Source organism: Gopherus flavomarginatus, chromosome 3 (assembly GCF_025201925.1).
Source record: "Gopherus flavomarginatus isolate rGopFla2 chromosome 3, rGopFla2.mat.asm, whole genome shotgun sequence".
In the NCBI taxonomy this organism is placed as follows: domain Eukaryota; kingdom Metazoa; phylum Chordata; order Testudines; family Testudinidae; genus Gopherus; species Gopherus flavomarginatus.
Genome location: NC_066619.1, coordinates 158,640,512 through 158,661,636, shown reverse-complemented (window position 1 = coordinate 158,661,636; position 21,125 = coordinate 158,640,512). Strand labels below are relative to the sequence as shown.

General features: G+C 42.7%; 1 protein-coding gene across 18 annotated transcripts in view; it reads left to right on the top strand.

Moving 5' to 3' along the window:
- The window catches only part of SEC31A (SEC31 homolog A, COPII coat complex component), a 68,946-nt gene extending 48,280 nt beyond the window's left edge, over positions 1-20,666 (top strand). For 10 of the 18 annotated variants that reach the window (XM_050945119.1, XM_050945115.1, XM_050945114.1 and 7 more), the window contains 5 exons: positions 4,278-4,336; positions 6,726-6,998; positions 12,338-12,457; positions 17,903-17,974; positions 19,351-20,666. In XM_050945119.1, the coding sequence (XP_050801076.1) occupies positions 4,278-4,336; positions 6,726-6,998; positions 12,338-12,457; positions 17,903-17,974; positions 19,351-19,530 (704 nt within the window). In that variant the 3' untranslated portion in view covers positions 19,531-20,666. Of the gene's footprint in view, positions 1-2,395; positions 2,435-4,277; positions 4,337-6,725; positions 6,999-12,337; positions 12,458-17,902; positions 17,975-19,350 lie in introns of all 18 variants that reach the window. The other 8 variants (XM_050945104.1, XM_050945103.1, XM_050945112.1 and 5 more) reach the window with 1 other exon arrangement.
- The last annotated feature ends 459 nt before the right edge of the window (positions 20,667-21,125 follow it).

Sequence of the window (21,125 nt, the reverse complement as noted above, 5' to 3'; positions counted from 1 at the left end):
CTCACTGTAGAAGCTCCCAACCATAGTAACAAGCACTGTAATATAGGCCACTTTCAATTTCCACTTTTTGCTCAAAGGTGACCTACACTACTTTTTATCAAGTTCTGTCAACATGAGCAATATGGGCTGAATTTGTCTGGGGGGGGGGGAGAGTTGGTGTAAAGTTTAAAACGTTTAAACTTGGGTATTGAAAATTCTTTTAACTGATTATCAGCAGATTTCAGCACTGAGACCGCAGTGCCGCAAAGCCTTTAAGTATGTGTGTAAGTCCATCCCTGTTCACCAGAGCGTTTGAGCACATGCTTAACTTTAGTCACGTGCTTAGTCTCACTGCATCTTCAGGGCTGAATTTCTCATTTGCACAGGGTTGGGCCGCCGAGTTGGAACCATGTGGCTGCAATTGAGAGAACTTTGTAAAAAAGATGTTTCAGGGAACCTTCAACAGACTGTTCTGTTCAGGTTGTTAGATCATTTCTCTCAGAAAACTGTACCAACCAGAGAGGGGAAACTTGCTTTTTAAAATGTTTTTAATGCTGAAAGTACAATATATATTCTCTTCAAACTCCATCCCCTCAGAGTACTCTTGATAAATAGACTCTGCTTACCGTGCCTTATTCACAGAAGCTGTGCCACATAGTGAAAAAGGCCACTCAGTAAGAGACCATTATATTAAATAAATGAAAACATAAAGCCAATGTTAAGCTCATAGCTGTACCTCCAAATGTCTAGGTGCAAACAGAGAGATGAGGTGCATGGGGTAACATCTGTTATGGGGCCAAATTATGTTGGTGAGAGAGACAAGTTTACACAGAGCTCTTCAGTCCTGAGCGACGTAGTTACACTGACCTAAGCCCTCTCCCCACTCACCGTATACAGCGCTGCGTGAAAAGCTCTCCCGTTGGCCTAGTAAAGAGCATCTTTATTTTAGCAGCGCAGCTGTGCCGATGCAGCATTTTATATGTATGGAGACCTGCCCTTTATCAGTGTCACAGCTAAATACAAGGTGGAACAGATCATTTAGCATAAGGAATTAACACACATTTCAAGACGAAGTGGCCTGTTAACACCCCTCCAGTCATAGGGAGGAAAGGAGGAGAGAGGCGGGGTGGAGGGTTGTTAGTGGATTATAGATTGTTGTAATAAACCATTAATCCAGTATCTGTATTCAATCCAGGATGTTTAGTGTCTACCACAGTTTATGAATTTAGGCAAACAGGATGGTTATGCCTAGTAATGGAGGTCTGATCCTTGACTTTGAATTTCTGTGCGTTCATATGTTGTAATGCAGGATCTTAATACAATTTTGATGTGGCTTGTTTTTCTTTTTAAACTTTATTCATTCAAAAATAAAAATCGAATGCTTTAGGATTAAAGGATATATGCAGTAAACCAGCATCCTTCAAATATGGAGGTATAAAAGCTAGAACTCTGTGGGCAGTTTTTTCCGTTTGTGTTTTTTTTACACAAAAATATAAAAATTAGTAGGCTAAGCAATATGAATAAGATCATATTAGAAACTAAGTGCTTTCAAATTTCATTTTAAACCATCTGGACTTTTACAACGGCAGATGTTTAAGGAACATATCTGTGGCATCCATCTTAAGCATGAAGTCAGGTTTTTTTTGTTGTTGCACAGTATTCCTTCTTTTTTGGGGTTATGACAGTGCACGTCTCAGTCCAGTGAGAAGTTTGTGCAAGGATTATAAATCTCTAAAAACCAGGGTTAATGACAGATATGCCTAGCAAATAGAATAGCTGTCTAGTGCTCCCCTTTTCCCTTCTAGATGATGCAAAGTGTCTTGCTGTGTCATGTTATTTGGATTGTCAGCTCAGTTAGGGCAGGGATCTTGTTTTATATTTCTGTGCGAACCTCGTATCATAACAAACATTATATTGACATGCAGTATAAATACAAAATAATCATATAGGTCTTGATTCACGAAAGCACTTAAGCATGTGCTTAAGTCCTACTGAAGTCTAGCACTTTGAGCACATACTTAAATGCTTTACTGAGCGGAAGCCATTGTGTTGAGGGAATTTTGTTTCTGAGTAGTCTCTTGGTTCAGTTGGCCTGATAACAAAGCGAGTCAGGATTCTGCAACAATTATTAGGAGCCACTTGAAATGATGACATTCTAAATGGGAAAGGAGTCAGACTCATGTTTTGGGAGGGCAGAGGAAAGTCATTCTGCAGGGTTGACGGGGCAGTATATAGCACTAATTCATGTTGTTATTAAACTGGCAATTTAATTAGATTAGATATTTTTGTCAGGTGATTAAAAATTCAAGCTTTGCACACTTGCTGAAATGAAATAGCTTATGAGAAAAATAATTACAGGTTAGGCTATGTTTACTTTTTTTTAAACGCCTTAGTTATTTTTGCATTTTATCTACAGAAAATCAGTCTTCTCAAGACCAGGCCTCTACCCTGCAAGGTGAACTAGCTACAGAATAAAATGGAAATCATTAAGCCACAATGTGAAATTAATGGAATGCATGTGACCCTCATAGTACACTAAATTCAATGCTCTTTGTCAATACATTTTTAATTGAATCCAATTTTATAATACCCCAATGAACATAAATAATACCAGAACTGGAATTTTTAACCACAGAAATGAGTTGATGCATTTTAACTGAATTCTATACAATTATTAGCAGTATTAGTTATGCTAAAAAAATTTGATGTCATAGTCTGTGCTACAAAAGCCAGGCTCTCCATCTCTGAAATCTTATGAAAACTGATGTGTCATATAGGTAGAGGAAATAATACCTGATGATCTTGTTGGTCAGGGGATGTGACCTTGAGTTTTGGTTAACAAGAAGTCAGATAAAAGATTTTCAATTAATTGTTTAATAGGCCTCTTTAAGGTCTTATGGGCATGATGGCTATGGAACTTGTTTAACAAAACTCTCAAATGCTTGTTAAATTTAGAGTCCAGTTAAGTCTGTACTGAAGTAACACAGAGCACTGTGTGAACATAAATTCGTAGTTTATTAAAAGAAAAACACTGTGGTGAAAAAAGTCCATTGAATTTTTTTCTTTTGGCTTTTTGTGGCTTTGTACAATAAATCCTCATTACCCCAGTTTAAGCAGCATTAATGTTGAGTTTTAATACAGTGGTCCCCATTAAACGTGGATAATGAAATACTGGAACAATTTTTAATTCACTAATCTAAGTTTTGTACTGCAAATTTTGCAAGTACACAAAAAACGCTTTCTTTTAATGACCTGATTTCTCATGAAAACCACTGAAAAAATGATTTAGTAACAGTTAGCCTGTATTCCGTATTTCTCTGTCCTCATTACTACTGACATTGGCCTGAATGCCAAGGGGTCAGAATCACCAGTCTGCTCAGACAGCCCTACTCTGCTTTTGTGACCCAACGCAGCTGTAAACCTGGTTTATAACTGCCTTCTCTCTCTCTAGAGTGCACAGGTGAGTGTGACCTAGGATTTTAGGAGCCCTTCTGATGTTTATTCTTCACTTGGAGTATCCTCTCTGTTTTCCTTTTGTTGTTGTTGGAGAACACATCTTGTTGCTATGTAAACATCCTTCACAAAAACACAGAGCAGCAACATTCAGAAAATATCTTAAGCAGAATTTGGTGCCCTTTAACTGCTTTTTTCCAAACTTCTTTGAGGTATCGACTATTGATTAACTTTTATCATAACGTTAACGTGGTTGTGCAAAAGAAATTGCCCAGCAAATGGTCTGATTTGTTTCGTTACAAACAGATGTAGCAAAACTGATAACTGAGAGACTATGTTAACATATTTTGGCTGTGCGGTCCTAACTGTGTTTCTGCCAGCAACACTGCCAAAATTTAGAGGGTTTGGCAGTGCAACATTGCTCTCTTGGGAGATCGGAGGTTGGTAGTTTGCTTTTTATGTTGACCACTAGGAGTTTAATTTAGTGCATTCAGGGGATTTGTATGATGTACAGGAGGGGAAGCTCAAGATGAATAGGTCAAACTCCAGCTTAGCTATAAAGAAAGTAACCTCTCTAAGGCAGATAGAGCACAAGGGCTTTCGGTGTGATGAACTGCAGGGCTTGCTGCTTAGCACAATTAGTGGTGCAGTAGCAGATTTGAGAACCCAGACTTTGGTGAGCAGGTCACGTAACCACCAGTTTTACAACTTTGGCAGAGCCAGCCTTGCTTAAGAGTTTTAGATGTTAGTAGAGCAGTAATTTGGAGGTGTAGTGGGGCAAATAGGTCTGTTCCCCATCTTCTAGGATTCTAACACATGATTAACGTTGCCTTTTTTTGTTATAGGACCTCAGAATGGTTGGAACGATCCTCCTGCATTGAACAGAATGACAAAGAAGAAGAAGGTACTGTATGATGCATTTTAAAAAGCAGTCTCTTAACTAAATGGTATGAAAACAATTGCTGGAAGAAGAAAAATGAAGTGTTATCATCAAACAGCAATTTAATAGCATCATGAATAAAAGTTGCATTTAAAGGGAAGGAAGAATTGTAAATTTTCAGCATATATTCTGAAATACATTCATAAACACCCTGAAATATGTATTCAAAGGAGACTGAGTTCTTGGGGAAATTGTTGTTAATAATCAATATGGTCACATTTTGGGGCAAAAATACTGTGGACCATTGTTATTTGCAGAAAAGCAGGTGAATCGTGAATATGTTTGCCTAGGGCCAGACCCTGAGTTAGTGTATGTTGTCATAGCTCCATTGACTTCTCTCAGCTACAACAATGTCCACAAGTTGAGGATCTGGTCCCTGGTATTTACTAATGGTGTGAGAGGTGTCACGATGAGAGACCATGATATAAAACTTTACCTTTATCAAAGAGTCTGGGTGGGAAAATGCAGCATGGCCAGCGTAGATAGCGGGAGTGAGGCGCTCATGACACTTCTATTAGGGTAGAATGAGCCTTTCAGTTCTAGTGTCTGGGTTCATTGTGGAACATCTTGCAGTGATCAAAATTCTTGCATCTGCCAGCTGTCATACTGGGCCTTGTGAAATGAGAAAGTGGTGATCTGTCCATTTCTTCATGGCAGCCTGAGCACACAGAATAAGGTTGTGAATGTGCACAGAGACAAAACAACAGTAACTAGTAACCCGTGGAGTTTGTTTGTCTGTCCAGGTCAGGATTACCATACATCACTGGCAGCATGGAGTTGGGGAAGCTTGCACTGTTCCTATACATGACAAATTCAGGGCTTTGGTCTCCAAAGCTGCCAGTCTGGGGTAACTTTAGAGGGGTTAATACTCTCAAAGAGGAGGAGGAAGCATACCAGTATGGATAATGCCTTGATGATAAATTGGTTAGAAAATACTTTGTAATTGGATTAGTTGTTGCGGAATGTTTTGGATATAGCCATGGCTGCTATAACACAACCTGATCTTTAGATTTGGGGAGTTATTTCAATAAAAAGTCATGATCTTTGTCACCCCGCCCTAATTGGTACCATCCAAGCTTCCATCATGAATATTTACGCACTGATTTATTTACTGTGTATTTTCAGTATAATAGTGTGTGGGTTTCATAATGGTTTTTAAACAATTAAATATTATAAAATAGTTTTAAAACTTTTTTTATTGTAAAATAAAGAATATTTTGCATTTCTCCCCTCCTCCCAACAAGGCTTTTTTAAAAATAATTTCCCATGACTAATGACTTAATATTTATTATTGAAAACATTGAGGGCCATGATTTTTCTTTTTTTATAGCTAAAGCTGCGAGTTTTGCTGTTTTTGCGTGACCAAAACATGCCGTGACAAGCAACCAGGCATAATTACAGCTTCATTCAACCAGAACTATACTTAACATCTTTGACTTTCTTGCTGTTTCCTTTAATACCCTTAAAAAGTGTGGAAAGTCTAATTGGGGTTTGTTTTTCACATTACTGTAGTTGTAACAGAAACCAGCATCCCATTTAGTCATTGATTCTTTCCTCTCCAAAACACACTCACCTTTGTAGCCTTTTGTGAGTATGTACATACAAACATTTAGGCACTAGTTCTGAAAGGCACTAATAATTGGACTTAATAGAAATCTGTTTGCCAGAGGCTTGACTCTCATTTGAAAAGTGTATTGTTTGTATAGTGTTAGCTGTGGGCTAGGCACTTTACAGACGAGAATAAAAAACTGTTCTTGCAAAGAAGATCTTAAAATATCAATACAGATTAAAAAACAATAAGAAATGAAGTATTCGTAGACTATCTCCCATCTGAGTAATGCTATCATTAAGTAATCTGGATATTTGGGACTTAATTTTCTGTTAACTGAGATTCACTCTCATTTACGCTTTCATTTTCTTGAAAGAAAAATGCCGTGTTCTAATGACTGTGTGCCACTCTGTGAGTTCCATAGTGTATTCTACTACGTTGTACCCACTACTGCCTGTAGATCCCAATCCTGTAAATGCTTAATCACATGCTTTTTAAATTGGTGACTAACCTTTTGGCTTGAAGTTAAGCATGTGTGTAAGTGTTTGCTGGATTGGGGTTTTAGATTACAAGATTTTTGGAACAGAGACCTTTTATGTACTGGTTATCTATCACTTGTACAACAGTGCCAATTTATATGTCATAAGTAAAAATGTACAAGGAGCTCGCAGAGAGGGATTGTTTTCTACATTTCTGTATTACAGGTGCATCGTGTTTGAAAGACAGGGTTAGTACAATACAGCCCTTTTTGTGGAAATAATGAACAGAGAAGGCATGGTAAACTTTTTGTTTGATTTTCTTTAGATACCTGATAACTTCATGCCTCCTGCTCCCATCACATCCCCAATAATGAATCCTCTCCTGGATCCACAATCCCAGATGCAGCAGCCGCCAACTTCACTGCCACCTGCAGCCCAGGCTACATTTCAGCCCTCGCATCTTCCATCAGGGCAGCCCATTTTACAAAACCCTTTCCAGCCTATTCAGCAGCCCCTGGGGCAGTCAGTCATGCCTCCGGCTATCTCAAAAACTAGTACAGAGGGGGCACCAGGAGCTCCAATTGGCAATACCATACAGGTAACGGTAATTAAGATGTTGTTTTGTATTCCGGTAGTACCTAACCACCCCCTCCAGGATTGGGGACTGATTGTGCTAGTCACAGAACAGACACAGAATGAGAACGTTCTCTGTTCATCTTAGGCCTCAACTACTTGAGAAAGTGGCACCAGTTTAATTAAACTGATTCAAAAGTCTGTGTGCACACTCTTATTTTGGTTTAGCATGAGTCGATTGGGAATTGGTTTCCGTTAAATTGAAATAAGCCACTCTTAAGCTGAGGTAAGAATGTCCACATGGGAGTTTGCACAGTTGAAATGGGTATAAAAATCAATTTAAGTTGAACCAGTACAATTTTTTCATGTAGACAAATCCAGAGAGAGGCTGAGAGAGAAGGCAAAATCAAATAAACCGTCTCATGGTTCAAAGCATCTCTGCCCCCTTCAGAGATCTCTCTGAATGCACCCCGTTCAGACTTCAGGCCTCAAGGCTTTACGTCTCCAGGGTATCAAGTATCAGAGGGGTAGCCGTGTTAGTCTGGATCTGTAAAAGCAACAAAGAATCCTGTCAAGTATCAGAGGGTAGCCGTGTTAGTCTGGATCTGTAAAAGCAGCAAAGAATCCTGTGGCACCTTATAGACTAACAGAGGTTTTGGAGCATGAGCTTTCGTGGGTGAATACCCACTTCCTCAGATGCATGTAATGGAAATATCCAGGGGCAGGTATATATATGTGTGCTAGCAAGCAAGCTAGAGATAACGAGGTCAGTTCAATCAGGGAGGATGAGGCCCTGTTCTAGCAGTTGAGGTGTGAAAACCAAGAGAGGAGAAACTGGTTCTGTAATTGGCAAGCCATTCACAGTCTTTGTTCAATCCTGAGCTGATGGTGTCAAATTTGCAGATGAACTGAAGCTCAGCAGTTTCTCTTTGAAGTCTGGTCCTGAAGTTTTTTTGCTGCAGGATGGCCACCTTAAGGTCTGCTATAGTGTGGCCAGGGAGGTTGAAGTGCTCTCCTACAGGTTTTTGTATATTGCCATTCCTAATGTCTGACTTGTGTCCATTTATCCTTTTCCGTAGAGACTGTCCAGTTTGGCCGATGTACATAGCAGAGGGGCATTGCTGGCATATGATGGCGTATATTACATTGGTGGATGTGCAGGTGAATGAACCAGTGATGGTGTGGCTGATCTGGTTAGGTCCTGTGATGGTGTCGCTGGTGTAGATATGTGGGCAGAGTTGGCATCGAGGTTTGTTGCATGGATTGGTTCCTGAGCAAGAGTTATTATGGTGTGGTGTGCAGTTGCTGGTGAGAATATGTTTCAGGTTGGCAGGTTGTCTGTGGGCAAGGATTGGCCTGCCACCCAAGGCCTGTGAAAGTGTGGGATCATTGTCCAGGATGGGTTGTAGATCCTTGATGATGCGTTGGAGGGGTTTTAGCTGGGGGCTGTATGTGATGGCCAGTGGAGTCCTGTTGGTTTCTCTCTTGGGTTTGTCTTGCAGTAGGAGGCTTCTGGGTACACGTCTGGCTCTGTTGATCTGTTTCCTTATTTCCTCGTGCGGGTATTGTAGTTTTGAGAATGCTTGGTGGAGCTTTTGTAGGTGTTGGTCTCTGTCTGAGGGGTTAGAGCAGATGCGGTTGTACCTCAGTGCTTGGCTGTAGACAATGGATCGTGTGATGTGCCCGGGATGGAAGCTGGAGGCATGAAGGTAGGCATAGCGGTCGGTGGGTTTTCGATATAGGGTGGTGGTAATGTGACCATCACTTATTTGCACCGTGGTGTCAAGAAAGTGGACCTCCCGTGTAGATTGGTCCAGGCTGAGGTTGATGGTGGGGTGGAAGCTGTTGAAATCATGGTGGAATTTTTCCAGAGTCTCTTTCCCATGGGTCCAGATGATGAAGATGTCATCAATGTAGCGTAGATAGAGAAGGGGTGTGAGTGGACGAGAGCTGAGGAAGCGTTGTTCCAGGTCGGCCATGAAGATATTGGCATATTGTGGGGCCATGCGGGTGCCCATAGCAGTGCCACTGATCTGGAGATATATATTGTCATCAAATTTGAAATAGTTGTGTGTAAGTATAAAGGCACAGAGCTCAGCAGCCAGTTGTGCTGTGGCATCATCAGGGATAGTGTTCCTGACAGCTTGTATTCCATCTGTGTGTGGGATGTTTGTGTAGAGAGCCTCTACATCCATGGTGGCTAGGATGGTGTTTTCTGGGAGGTCACCAATACATTGTAGTTTCCTCAGGAAATCAGTGGTGTCGCGGAGATAGCTGGGAGTGCTGGTGGCATAGGGTCTGAGTAGAGAGTCCATATATCCAGATAGTCCTTCAGTGAGAGTGCCAATGCCCGAGATGATGGGGCGTCCAGGATTTCCGGGTTTGTGGATCTTGGGTAGTAGATAGAATAACCCTGGTCGGGGCTCTAGGGGTATGTTGATTTCTTCTGGTGTTAGTGTAGGGAGTGTCCTGAGTAGATGCTGTAGTTTCTTAGTGTATTCCTCAGTGGGATCTGAGGGAAGTGGCCTGTAGAATTTGGTATTGGAGAGTTGTCTGGCTGCCTCCTTTTGATAGTCAGACCTGTTCATGATGACAACGGCACCTCCTTTATCAGCCTCTTTGATGATAATGTCAGGGTGGTTTCTGAGGCTGTGGATGGCATTGCGTTCTGCACGACTTAGGTTGTGAGGCAAGCGATGTTGTTGTTCCACGATTTCTGCCTGTGCACGCCGGCGGAAGCATTCAATGTATAGGTCCAGGCTGTCATTTCGACCCTCAGGAGGAGTCCATGTGGAGTTCTTTTTCTTGTGCTGTTGGTGGGAGGGCACCCGTGTATCAGTGCACTGTTCAGTGTTGTCCTGGAAGTATTCTTTGAGTCGGAGACGGCGAAAGTAGGCTTCCAGATCGCCACAGAACTGTATCATGTTGGTGGGGGTGGCAGGGCAGAAAGAGAGTCCCCGAGATAGGACAGACTTTTCTTCTGGGCTGAGTGTGTAGTTGGATAGATTGACGATATTGCTGGGTGGGTTAGGAGTACCACTGTTGTGGCCCCATGTGGCAGGTAGGAGTTTAGACAGCTTACAGTCCTTTTTCCTTTGAAGAGAGGTGAAGTGAGTAATGTAGATCTCCTGTCTTATTCTAGTGAAGTCCGTTTGTATAGAAGTTTGGTTATTAATGAGAGTCTCCAGGTTGGAGAGCTCTTTTCTGATGTTTTCCTGTTTGCTGTATAGGATGCTGATCAGGTGGTTCCTCAGTTTTTTTGATAGAGTATGACATAATCTCTCACTGTGGTCTGTGTAGTATGTAGATAGCAGTGGATTTTTTACCTTTAGTCCATTTGGTATGATGTCCATCCGTTTGCATTTGGAAAGGAAGATGATATCTGTCTGTATTTGTGCAAGTTTCTTCATGAGGTTGAAAAGAATCCTGTGGCACCTTATAGACTAACAGACGTTTTGGAGCATGAGCTTTCGTGGGTGAATACCCACTTCTTCAGATGCATGTGGTGGAAATGGATAAATGGACACAAATCAGACATTAGGAATGGCAATATACAAAAACCTGTAGGAGAGCACTTCAACCTCCCTGGCCACACTATAGCAGACCTTAAGGTGGCCATCCTGCAGCAAAAAAACTTCAGGACCAGACTTCAAAGAGAAACTGCTGAGCTTCAGTTCATCTGCAAATTTGACACCATCAGCTCAGGATTGAACAAAGACTGTGAATGGCTTGCCAACTACAGAACCAGTTTCTCCTCTCTTGGTTTTCACACCTCAACTGCTAGAACAGGGCCTCATCCTCCCTGATTGAACTGACCTCGTTATCTCTAGCTTTCTTGCTAGCATATATATACCTGCCCCTGGATATTTCCACCACATGCATCTGAAGAAGTGGGTATTCACCCATGAAAGCTCATGCTCCAAAACGTCTGTTAGTCTATAAGGTGCCACAGGATTCTTTGCTGCGTCTCCAGGGTAGAATCTCACGATTCTCCCACTCTCAGCCAAGAGGGTGGGCTGCAGCCTCCTGTGCACCAACCGTGATGGCTGAGCAGCCTGACTAAATTTGACCGCCAGCAGCCTTTCTTTCACAGCTGTGACCAGTGTGAATGTAGAGACCCAGTACAGCTTTGACAAACCAAAGTACTTTGTGACTTTAACAGTATGACCAAGCATAACAAGGAAACAGGAGGATTAACACAACAATCTACAGGCATATCTGTCTGACCTAGATTCTCCCGGGCACCCCCACTTCTGGGGGCCGGAGTTTACTTTGCTTTCCATGGTCCCTGTGCCCCCCATCTTCCCTCCCCCTCCTCCCACCGCTTTAGACTCTCTCTGTTTGTCAGTCCCAAGGTTCTGTGTTTCCAGCTTAATAAAAAAAATAATAATAATAATTCGAGATATACCAGTCTCCTAGACCTGGGAGGGACCTTGAAAAGTCATTGAGTCCAGCCCCCTGCCTTCACTAGCAGGACCAATTTTTGCCCCAGATCCCTAAGTGGCCCCCTCAAGGATTGAACTCTCAACCCTGGGTTTAGCAGGCCCATGCTCAAACCACTGAGCTATACCTCCTCCCCCCCCAGCTTCCTGCCTGACAGACCCTCCATGGGCTTACAGATTAGTACCTCCCATACTGGGTCCCCTCCTGATGGTTGATCTCAGCCTGGTCATAGGTAGCAATGCCTGTCCCATTAGGTATCTGTGAATGGGGCAATCTGAAGCCATCATCCCCTTTCCTGCAGAGATGCCAGGAAATTCTGCTGGAATTAACCCCGATAATCATAACAAACAATGTAATGGCAACCATTGGACATAGATTATATATCAGTTATTACAGGTATCTCCTGTGTCCTTCTCCCACCCATCCTTTGTTTATATCGACCAACCTCAACCTCAGAGCATGCATCCCCTTCCCCCCAACCAGAACAAGACTAATACCAGGAGGTGTTCATCCCACTATGAGTAGCAGGATCTTACACAGCTGAAAGAGCATCAGTGGGGTTTGTATCCACCATCTTCATTCAGAGTTGTCCCTTTATAACCATAACCACCGAGTCGCTGCTGCTTTGCACTTGCTACTACCCTGAGCCAGGCAGTCAGGCTAATCGAGTAGTTTTTCCCTGCAACTACCCTGCTTTTCACAGCTGCTGCTGAAGAGGAGACATCGGATGCACTCCCCAGCTGAGACACTGCTAATGTTGCCTCTTCAATGATCTCAGCTCCGCAGACATGGAGGGGAGGAGCACGTGAACGTGCTCAGATTGTTAGTAACTTGGGACGAGTTTAAGAAACAATGATAGAGTACCTACAATTCCGGAGGAGTTTCCAAAGTGACTTTAGTACCCCATCTTCTCTTCTTTAGCATGTGCAGTCGTTGCCAGCGGAGAAGATTACAAAGAAGCCTATTCCTGATGAGCACCTTATTCTGAAGACCACATTTGAAGCTCTCATCCAGAGATGCCTGTCATCTGCCACAGATCCAGTAGGTCTTTGCATTGGGTGATTATTAGTGGAGCGGCACTCTATGATGCAGAAGTATTTTAATTAGACATACACCGTGGTGACTGCATTAACCAGTGATAAATCTCTCATTCGTTTTAACTCTTTCTGGCCCAAAGGATCCCTAGGCACTTTACAAACATAAATCAGACACAGACTGTAGATGGAAACCCACTCACCACTGAGAGGCAGCCACGTTGGGGACAGAACATGGCAGCCATTCAGCAACAGTGCAGCAAAGAACCACAGGCATTTCAAATGGGAAACAATCAAGGGTGGTGAAATCCTGGCCGCACTGATGTTAATGGCAGAACTCCCATTGACTTCGGTGGGAGCAGGATTCTACCTCAGATCTTTACTAGTGCTGTGGCCTAGTGCTAATGATCTGCCCCACCACGCAGGAGACATGGCTCCAGGTCTGGATCACTTTGTCTCTGGATAAGTAGGCCTAGGTAGAGCACTGCCACTGGGAGAAAGGCAGGAGGAATTCCTTCTGTCCGCAAGGGCAAAGTCCATCCATTGTATTAGTGGCATCGTTGGGCTCCCTTCTGGCTCTCTTCCAGCTGGAAGAACTGGAGCTCTGGTCTGGGTTGGGAAGTGGAGAGCAATGGGATCTCCACTGTGTTTCTGTTTAGAAGAAAAGGGATTCCTCTGCCTCTCTTCACACCAAACCCACCCCCTTAAGGTAGGAGCTACGCTAAGCTGATTTGGCATGTCATTGTTTGTCTGTTTAGCCCATTCCTTTAACTGGAGCAAGAAATCTCATATGCCAAGTTGAGTATTAGCTGAGGCTATTGTGCATCCGAGCTGAGAGACAGGGCAGACGGATCATTGTATGCCTCCATTTTTGATAGGTGTGTGACACTCCCCAGTGGGATTCAGGGTGCAAGGTGCCTCATCACCACCTGCCCACAGCATGAAGCAGCTTTGCCTGATGCCTGCTGTAATTCAGCTCCCTGAAAGCAACAGCCTGTGGCCCCAGACAAGCCCTGACTTCCAGATGTCCACAACCCCAACCTCTCTCTGCGGGCTAGTGACAGTCACACACCCAGCCCCTGAGTCCCATCTGCCAGCGTCTTCCTCTGGAATATCCAGCCCTTGTCACTGGGCACTCACGGGCATTACCAGCTAAGCTGTCCCTGAAGGGAACAGCTTGACTGGAGCAACTCGAGATCAGATCCTTTATAGCAAGACAGCACTGCAATCTCTTTATAGCTAAAACAAATACAAACTTAAAAACAAAGGTTAAGATTTTAAGAGCTAATGAGTAAGAATAATTAGAAGAGTAAATTTCAAATAAAACAAAACATAAAATGCCATCCCAGGTCTACACTTATGGATGGTCACCTTTTCCTGTTTGAAATAATATGCTCTCTCCTAAGGATTCAGGCTTTAACAGAGCTGTTTTAGTCATAGCTAAGATACTTGTTTTCATGAATACCCCTGTCCTTTAAGCGGTTTCCTCAGTCGATAGATGACAGAAAGTCTTTTTGTTGTTTATATTTCCAAAAACTCAAGATTTTGTTCCCAAAGATGGGGAGACCCCAGTGATTCCCTTCCTGGGGAACTGGCTCCAAGGTGTCTTCCCATACATCTGTTTATTTCACAGCCATATGTTGACTTGAAATGCAGGCGTAGCTCCCATTGTGTTTGGCTTACCATGCTTAATCTATAGATGAACCTAAGCAGTCATGCAAATATACATCCCTTTGTCTGGCTAAACCAGTTTTTCACCTTTGCTGGGGAGTAACATCTGGACACAAACTTGTAAGGACAAATTTTCAGTATATTGACATCACTTCTTAAATATAATGAGTACACACATTTCACAGTGATATTTTTGCCCAGCATGATCCTGGCTTTCATTTAAGATCTCATATGGTATTCTATATAGCAGCAATGTGTTAGGTGTAGTCAGTTTGTCAGGAGTTCCTGACCCAGTGTAGAGAACCCTTTATCTTTTGGCACCAATGGGCTCTGTGTCACAAGGTGACATGTGCTTCATGATAGCAAACAGGCTTCACAAGGAGGGGAAGGGGGGAAAGTATTAAGTGGTTAGGTAACCAGTTTTTAATAACTGGGTTTATTCAGTGCCTCTTGTCTCTGTAGTGGTGCCTGCGTCCTCCCACACCATGTGACCACTGCTGTCTAAAGCAGTGTTTCTCAAACTGGGGGTCCTGACCCAAAAGGGGGTTGCAAGCCTGTTGAAGGAGGGGGTTGCGATTTGCTACCTTCTGCACTACCATCAGAGCTGGCCAGCTGGAGAGCGGCAGCTGCTGTCTGGACACCCAGCTCTGAAGCAGTGCCGCTGCCAGCAGCAGCAGAGAAGTAAGGGTGGCATGGTATGGGGGTAGTCATCACAGCCTGAAATATTTTCAAAGGGAGGCCCTGCAAAAAACAAACTCCTGTTCTAAAGGATGGGATTTCAGATCTGCTCAAGTGTTTAATCATGCTGCCCTTTAGTGGCAACGTACAGAGACTAGACTAGAGTCTTACTACTATTGCAGAAGCATTTTATTGTGGGTTATCACTGGTAAAGTACAACAGCTGTGCCTGGCTCATTTCCTGTAAGTGCCAGTCCATTATCTTTTTATCTGCTTCAGTGCATTTCCTGAGTTGTCACTCCAGTTCTAGAGAAATCAAACATTTCTAAGTAAACAATGGAAATATCGGAGGGACTCTGAGAGATTTACATTGAGTCAATAACACTGCAGCTGTAAAGAATAATTTTTACTCCTCAGCTTGTGCTAACAGTAAGTAGGTTATGAAAGGGAGATTGACTGGCTATTGGACTCCTATATGCTGAATATTTTTAACCAGTGACAGAGACACAGGTTTCCATTATTAATGTAAGCTGACATGTTGGTGCTGGAATACAATAATGGCTTTGTCAATGTAGTAAGCATTCAGTGGACTGTTCACAAATTGGCGTTGTGTCATATTTACTGCACTGCTATCTAACATTTAAACTAGAGATGTAGTTTTGGTTTGATACCTACTTGTATCATAGGCTGTTTCCTCCTCCCCTTGTTTCTCATCCCAACAATGTCTTGTACACGTTATCTTTGTGGGAGGTGGGAAAGAATCCCGTGACTAGTCAGTAGCAGTTGATTGCCCAGTGCTTTTCTCTGTAGTGGGATGGGAGCAAAATAAAAACAACCCAGGAAACTACAGACCAGTTAGTTTAACTTCTCTGCCAAGGAAGATAATGGAGCAAGTAATTAAGGAAATCATCTGTGAACACTTGGAGCTGGTAAGGTGATAGGGAATAGCCAGCATGGATTTGTAAATAATAAATCATGTCAAACCAATCTGATAGCATTCTTTGATAGGATAACTGAGTCTTGTGGATAAGGGAGAAGCAGTGGATGTGGTATACCTAGACTTCAGTAAGGAATTTGATATGGTCTTGCATGATATTCTCATAAACAAACTAGGCAAATACAACTTAAATGGGGCTACTATAAGGTGGGTCCATAACTGGCTGGATAACGGTACTCAGTAGTTATTAATGGTTCCCAATCCTGCTGGAAAAGGTATAACAAGTGGGGTTCCACAGGGGTCTGTTTTGGGACCGGTTCTGTTCAATATCTTCATCAATGACTTAGATATTGGCATAGAAAGTACGCTTATTAAGTTTGCAGGTCATACCAAACTGGGAGGGATTGCAACTGCTTTGGAAAATAGGGTCATAATTCAAAATGATCTGGAGAAATGGTCTGAGGTAAGCAGGATGAAGTTTAATAAAGACAAATGCAAAGTGCTCCACTTAGGAAGGAACAATCAGTTTCACACATACAGAATGGGAAGAGACTGTCTAGGAAGGAGTACGGCAGAAAGGGATCTAGGGGTTATAGTGGACCACAAGCTAAATATGAGTCAATAGTGTGATACTGTTGCAAAAAAAGCAAACATGATTCTGGGATGCATTAACAGGTGTGTTGTAAGCAAGACACGAGAAGTCATTCTTCCGCTCTATCCTGCGTTGGTCAGGCCTCAGCTGGAGTATTGTGTCCAGTTCTGGGCACCACATTTCAAGAAAGATGTGGAGAAATTGGAGAAGATCCAGAGAAGAGCAGCAAGAATGAATAAAGGTCTTGAGAACATGACCTATGAAGGAAGGCTGAAAGAATTGCGTTTGTTTAGTTTGGAAAAGAGAAGACTGAGAGGGGACATGATAGCAGTTTTCAAGTATCTAAAAGGGTGTCATAAGAAGGAGGGAGAAAACTTGTTTATCTTAGCCTCTAAGGACAGAACAAGAAGCAATGGGCTTAAACTGCAGCAAGGGAGGTTTAGGTTGGACATTAGGAAAAAGTTCCTAACTGTCAGGGTGGTTAAGCACTGGAATAAATTGCCTAGAGAGGTGGTGGAATCTCCATCTCTGGAGATATTTAAGAGTAGGTTAGATAAATGTCTATCCAGGATGGTCTAGACAGTAGTTGGTCCTGCCATGAGGGCAGAGGACTGGACTTGATGACCTCTGGAGGTCCCTTCCAGTCCTAGAATCTATGAATCTATGTTTCACTGTCCCATTTACAGCTGGAGGACTCTGTTTTTACTTTGATTAGTCGTGCAAAAGTTACTGTTCACAGTGGTTCACAAACATGACATGGGATGAAAATTCACCATCTCACTAATGAATGTGGCACTTTTGGTGGAATATGGTGAAATTCCACCCCACACCCTGGGCAGGAATCATGAATCTATCACAGTTGAAAACTTGCTATTCTAAGAGAAATATCATTTTTGTGGCAGAAAAGATCACACTGCATCCATAAAATTCTGTCTCTGCAAAATCAGAACCCTCAATGGGCACAAAAGATGTTTTGTAGCCTGGGTTTGTTTGTTTTTTCCTGCTTGCAGTAAGAATTTATTTACATGTTCCTGTTTTTACTCTTAATAGCCTTGCCATTAAAACAGAATCAGAATAGGTTTTAAACTAGTGAATTTCATTTCTTGTTTTTGTCTTTTATTACTGTCAGTCCTTGAATTCTCAGGACAAAATAATTCCTTCAGCAGCTGGCTGTTTTGATCTTAGTGTTATTTTTATTCAACAGAACTCATGTTTTTCCAGTTAGCTGCAAAACAAAATGTAAACTATATGTTTATGTCACACATTTTTAAATCCCAAAAACATCGCAGGATGTTTCACAAACTACACGTGTGCTGTACTACTGCAGTGCAGTAGGTGGGCAGAACCTTAGGTGTGGGGGTTGGCTACTCTCTACTATCATCTAGTCTTCATCTTTCGTAGTAAAATCAGTGGTAAAAGGTACTCAGCAAACAGCTTAAAGTCCAGTGCTAATCAGGGAATCTCAGTTGCTCCTGTTCATTTGTTATATGGTTCCCTTTGTGACTAAATCATAGTCTCACTATCAGATCAGAACTGTGTTCTTAATACCACTCCACTTCCTTTTTTCCCCTGCAGCAAACGAAGAGGAAATTAGATGATGCCAACAAACGCCTGGAGTTTCTGTATGACAAACTTAGGGAACAGACAGTAAGTGGTTTTATTCTTTTATTACTTTGTCTTTAAATATTTTTTCCATATGATGTTGCATTTATATATATTATATCATTGGTTAGACGCATGACATTTCAGTAGAATACCATTTCGCAGGTCTGTTCCTATGCTGTAGGCATTTCTGAGACTTTCTTGAAAAGATGGCATTGATCCAGGTTTAATGCTCACATATTAAGCATTACCTAGAACGATTGGCACTGTGAGCGTGTGCAGACTTCTCATGCATGTGGTGGAGTTACGGCATTTGTATTGTGGTAGTGCCTCGAGGCCCTGACTGAGATCAGGGTCCCATTGTGCTAAAAGCAAACAATAGGAGTCCCTGGTCCAAAGAGCTTACCATCTAAACAGACAAATCAGACAGAGGAAGTATCATCCCCATTTTACAAATGGGGAACTAAGTGAGTGGTCAAAGGTCACACAGGAAGTTTTGTGGCATAGCCAACTACTGAACTCAGCTCTGCTGAGGACCAGCCAGCGGCGGCTCCAGGCATCAGCGCTCCAAGCAGTCCCTGTGAGGGTGGCAGTCAGGCAGCCTTCAGCAGCTTGTCTGCGGGAGGTCCCCGGTCACTCGGATTCGGCTGCAATTCGGTGGTGGGTACGCCGAATCTGCGGGACTGGGAATCTCCCGCAGGGAAGTCTCCAAATCTGCAGGACCAGGGACCTCCCGCAGGGAAGCCACCAAATCCGCGGGATCGGGGACCTCCCGCAGGCGCGCCGCCAGTGCTTGGGGTGGCAAAAAAGCTAGAGCCACCCCTGGTACCATCCCCAGTGGCATAACCACAAGACCCTCTTTCCTTAGTGGTAAATCTTTTTGTTGTTGACACTTGCTCGTGGCATGCTTACAGAAGAGGAGACAGACCTTAAAGTCAGTAAATAAATAACAATAAAACCATTAATGTGTCTTGTTCATAGTCATCACTAACACAGGTGCTCTGAACTCAGGGAGATGCTGGTGTAATAATGGTGTAAAGTCATGTGTGCAATTGCCTGTATGTCCCAGAATACAGGCTTGCTTTGACCCCCTGCCCCATCCCAGAAGAGCTCTGCAGGCATTTTTTCTTCTTCTCGTATTTTGATGATTCAGTTAATATTATTCCCCTCTGAACAGCCTGTAAACACTGGTATAAAAGGGCCTGACCAAAGTCAGTTGATGTCAATGAGGAGACTGCCACTGAGTTCATTAGGCTACATTTTAGGTCCAAAATGCTTTAGCTCTTTTCAAGGGATGACCCAGGTGCCACAGCAGCACTGTGGTTTGATACTTGACCTGGGCTATTCAGTCTTCTGGCTTTGGCATACTGGATGTATTTCCTTCTGCTGAACTTCCTTCTGTGTCCTCGGCTTCATTTCAGCTCTCCCCAGCAATCATCAACGGCTTGCACAGCATTGCGAAAAGCATCGAAACGCGCAACTACACAGAGGGACTGAACATCCACACCCACATAGTCAGCACCAGCAACTTCAGCGAGACGTCTGCCTTCATGCCAGTGCTGAAAGTCGTCCTCACCCAAGCCAATAAGCTGGGGGTCTGATGTTACCCCTCTCCCTCGCCCATCCAGAGCTTGTGATGTCACTTTTCCAAAGTAGTACATTCAGCAAAATGTGTGCAAGAAGGGGACCAAATACCAGACCTTATAGCATGTTGCAGTAGATCTCTGATCAATGGCATGACACTATCCCTACAGATATACATCATCTTAGAATGGCCTTTGAGCCCTGGTGCTTTTTTATTTTAATCTTTTATCATCCCTAATGATTCCTGTCTATAGACAGTATATTTAATGGATTACACCTCGTGTTGTCAATTTTAAGTGCATGTTGTACACGAAAGAGTGATTTTTAATACAGAAGTGTGTGGGAAAAGCTGATGGTAGGTTGTGTATCAGACAGACCTTATAACATTCTTTCCACTTCCCCTCCCATTCCTCCATATCCACCATATTAAAGTGTCTGATCCTCTTTTTAATTGTATTTTGTCATTCATTTTTAAAGCTACCTGCAATTCAGTTTATTCCAATTAGATGTTAAATAGTTTAATTTTGCACTGGGCCAAATAAGAAGAATAAAGGCTGAGGTGATCTTTTCCATAAAGGTTAATGTATTAAAATGTGTCTGTATGACATGAAGCTTTGAAGATTTGAAATGGAGCCAGGGAGAGAGCTATCCATCACTCTGGGGAGACGTGGATGTGTTTTCTCAGTGCTGAGCGCACTGCGGAGGTCCTGGTACATAGGGATTAAGACAGTTCTATTCCAAGTTTACATCAGGGTGTTCACATGTCAAGGAAGGGCTTAGCATAGCATTGAAAGATCTGAAATCATTACAAGTTGCTACAGCAACCAGTAGAGAGAGGTGAGCATTCAGCACATAAACAAAGGCAAACCTTTTCTTGCATTCCCCTGAAGATAGAAGTTATAGGTGGGCATTTTCATATTTGTAGTGCTCCAATGTGCACTATGCTATGACGTAACCACTACCATGCCACTGGCCCCATACCGAGTCAGGTACGTTTCTTGTGTGTTTGTTATTTACCGATGCCATTTTCTGCTTTGTTTAAAGTTGCGCTTGAGTTTTTAAAATTTGAAAAACATGTCATGAGTGTCAAATAAGTGTGGTAAGGACAATTCCATAATTACTGGAATCTCTCATTAAAAGATATTGCCTGCAACAGCCTGTGTTTGTGAGACTATAGACCCACAGGAGCTATCAAAACTGTTCTTGAGGCGCTGTAGTGAGAACAGTTTCACTCCACCAGATGCTGAGACTTTTTTAAATATAGACAATAAAAGTTAGGTTCCTAAATCCATAACTGGGCACCTAAATAATCCTCCTATTCTTCTGTAGTGGGCTATTGTGTTGGCTAAATAGTGGCAGAAAGGTGAAATACGGCAGCACTGCCAGAACTGAGTAATGAGGTTGAGGAATCCTTTTTCGTGTCCCAATGAGAAAAATAAGCTTGTCAGCAGTGCACTCATGGATTCTTGGACCATATGGTCTAGTAAGTATTTCCCATCGGCTCTGTAAATGGACTGATTAAATGTGTCCCTGGTCAGCATCATGTGGCATTTCCTCTTGTGAGGAACAGTCTCACAGATCCGGTCTGGCTAGCCCATTTTACAGGCTCTGT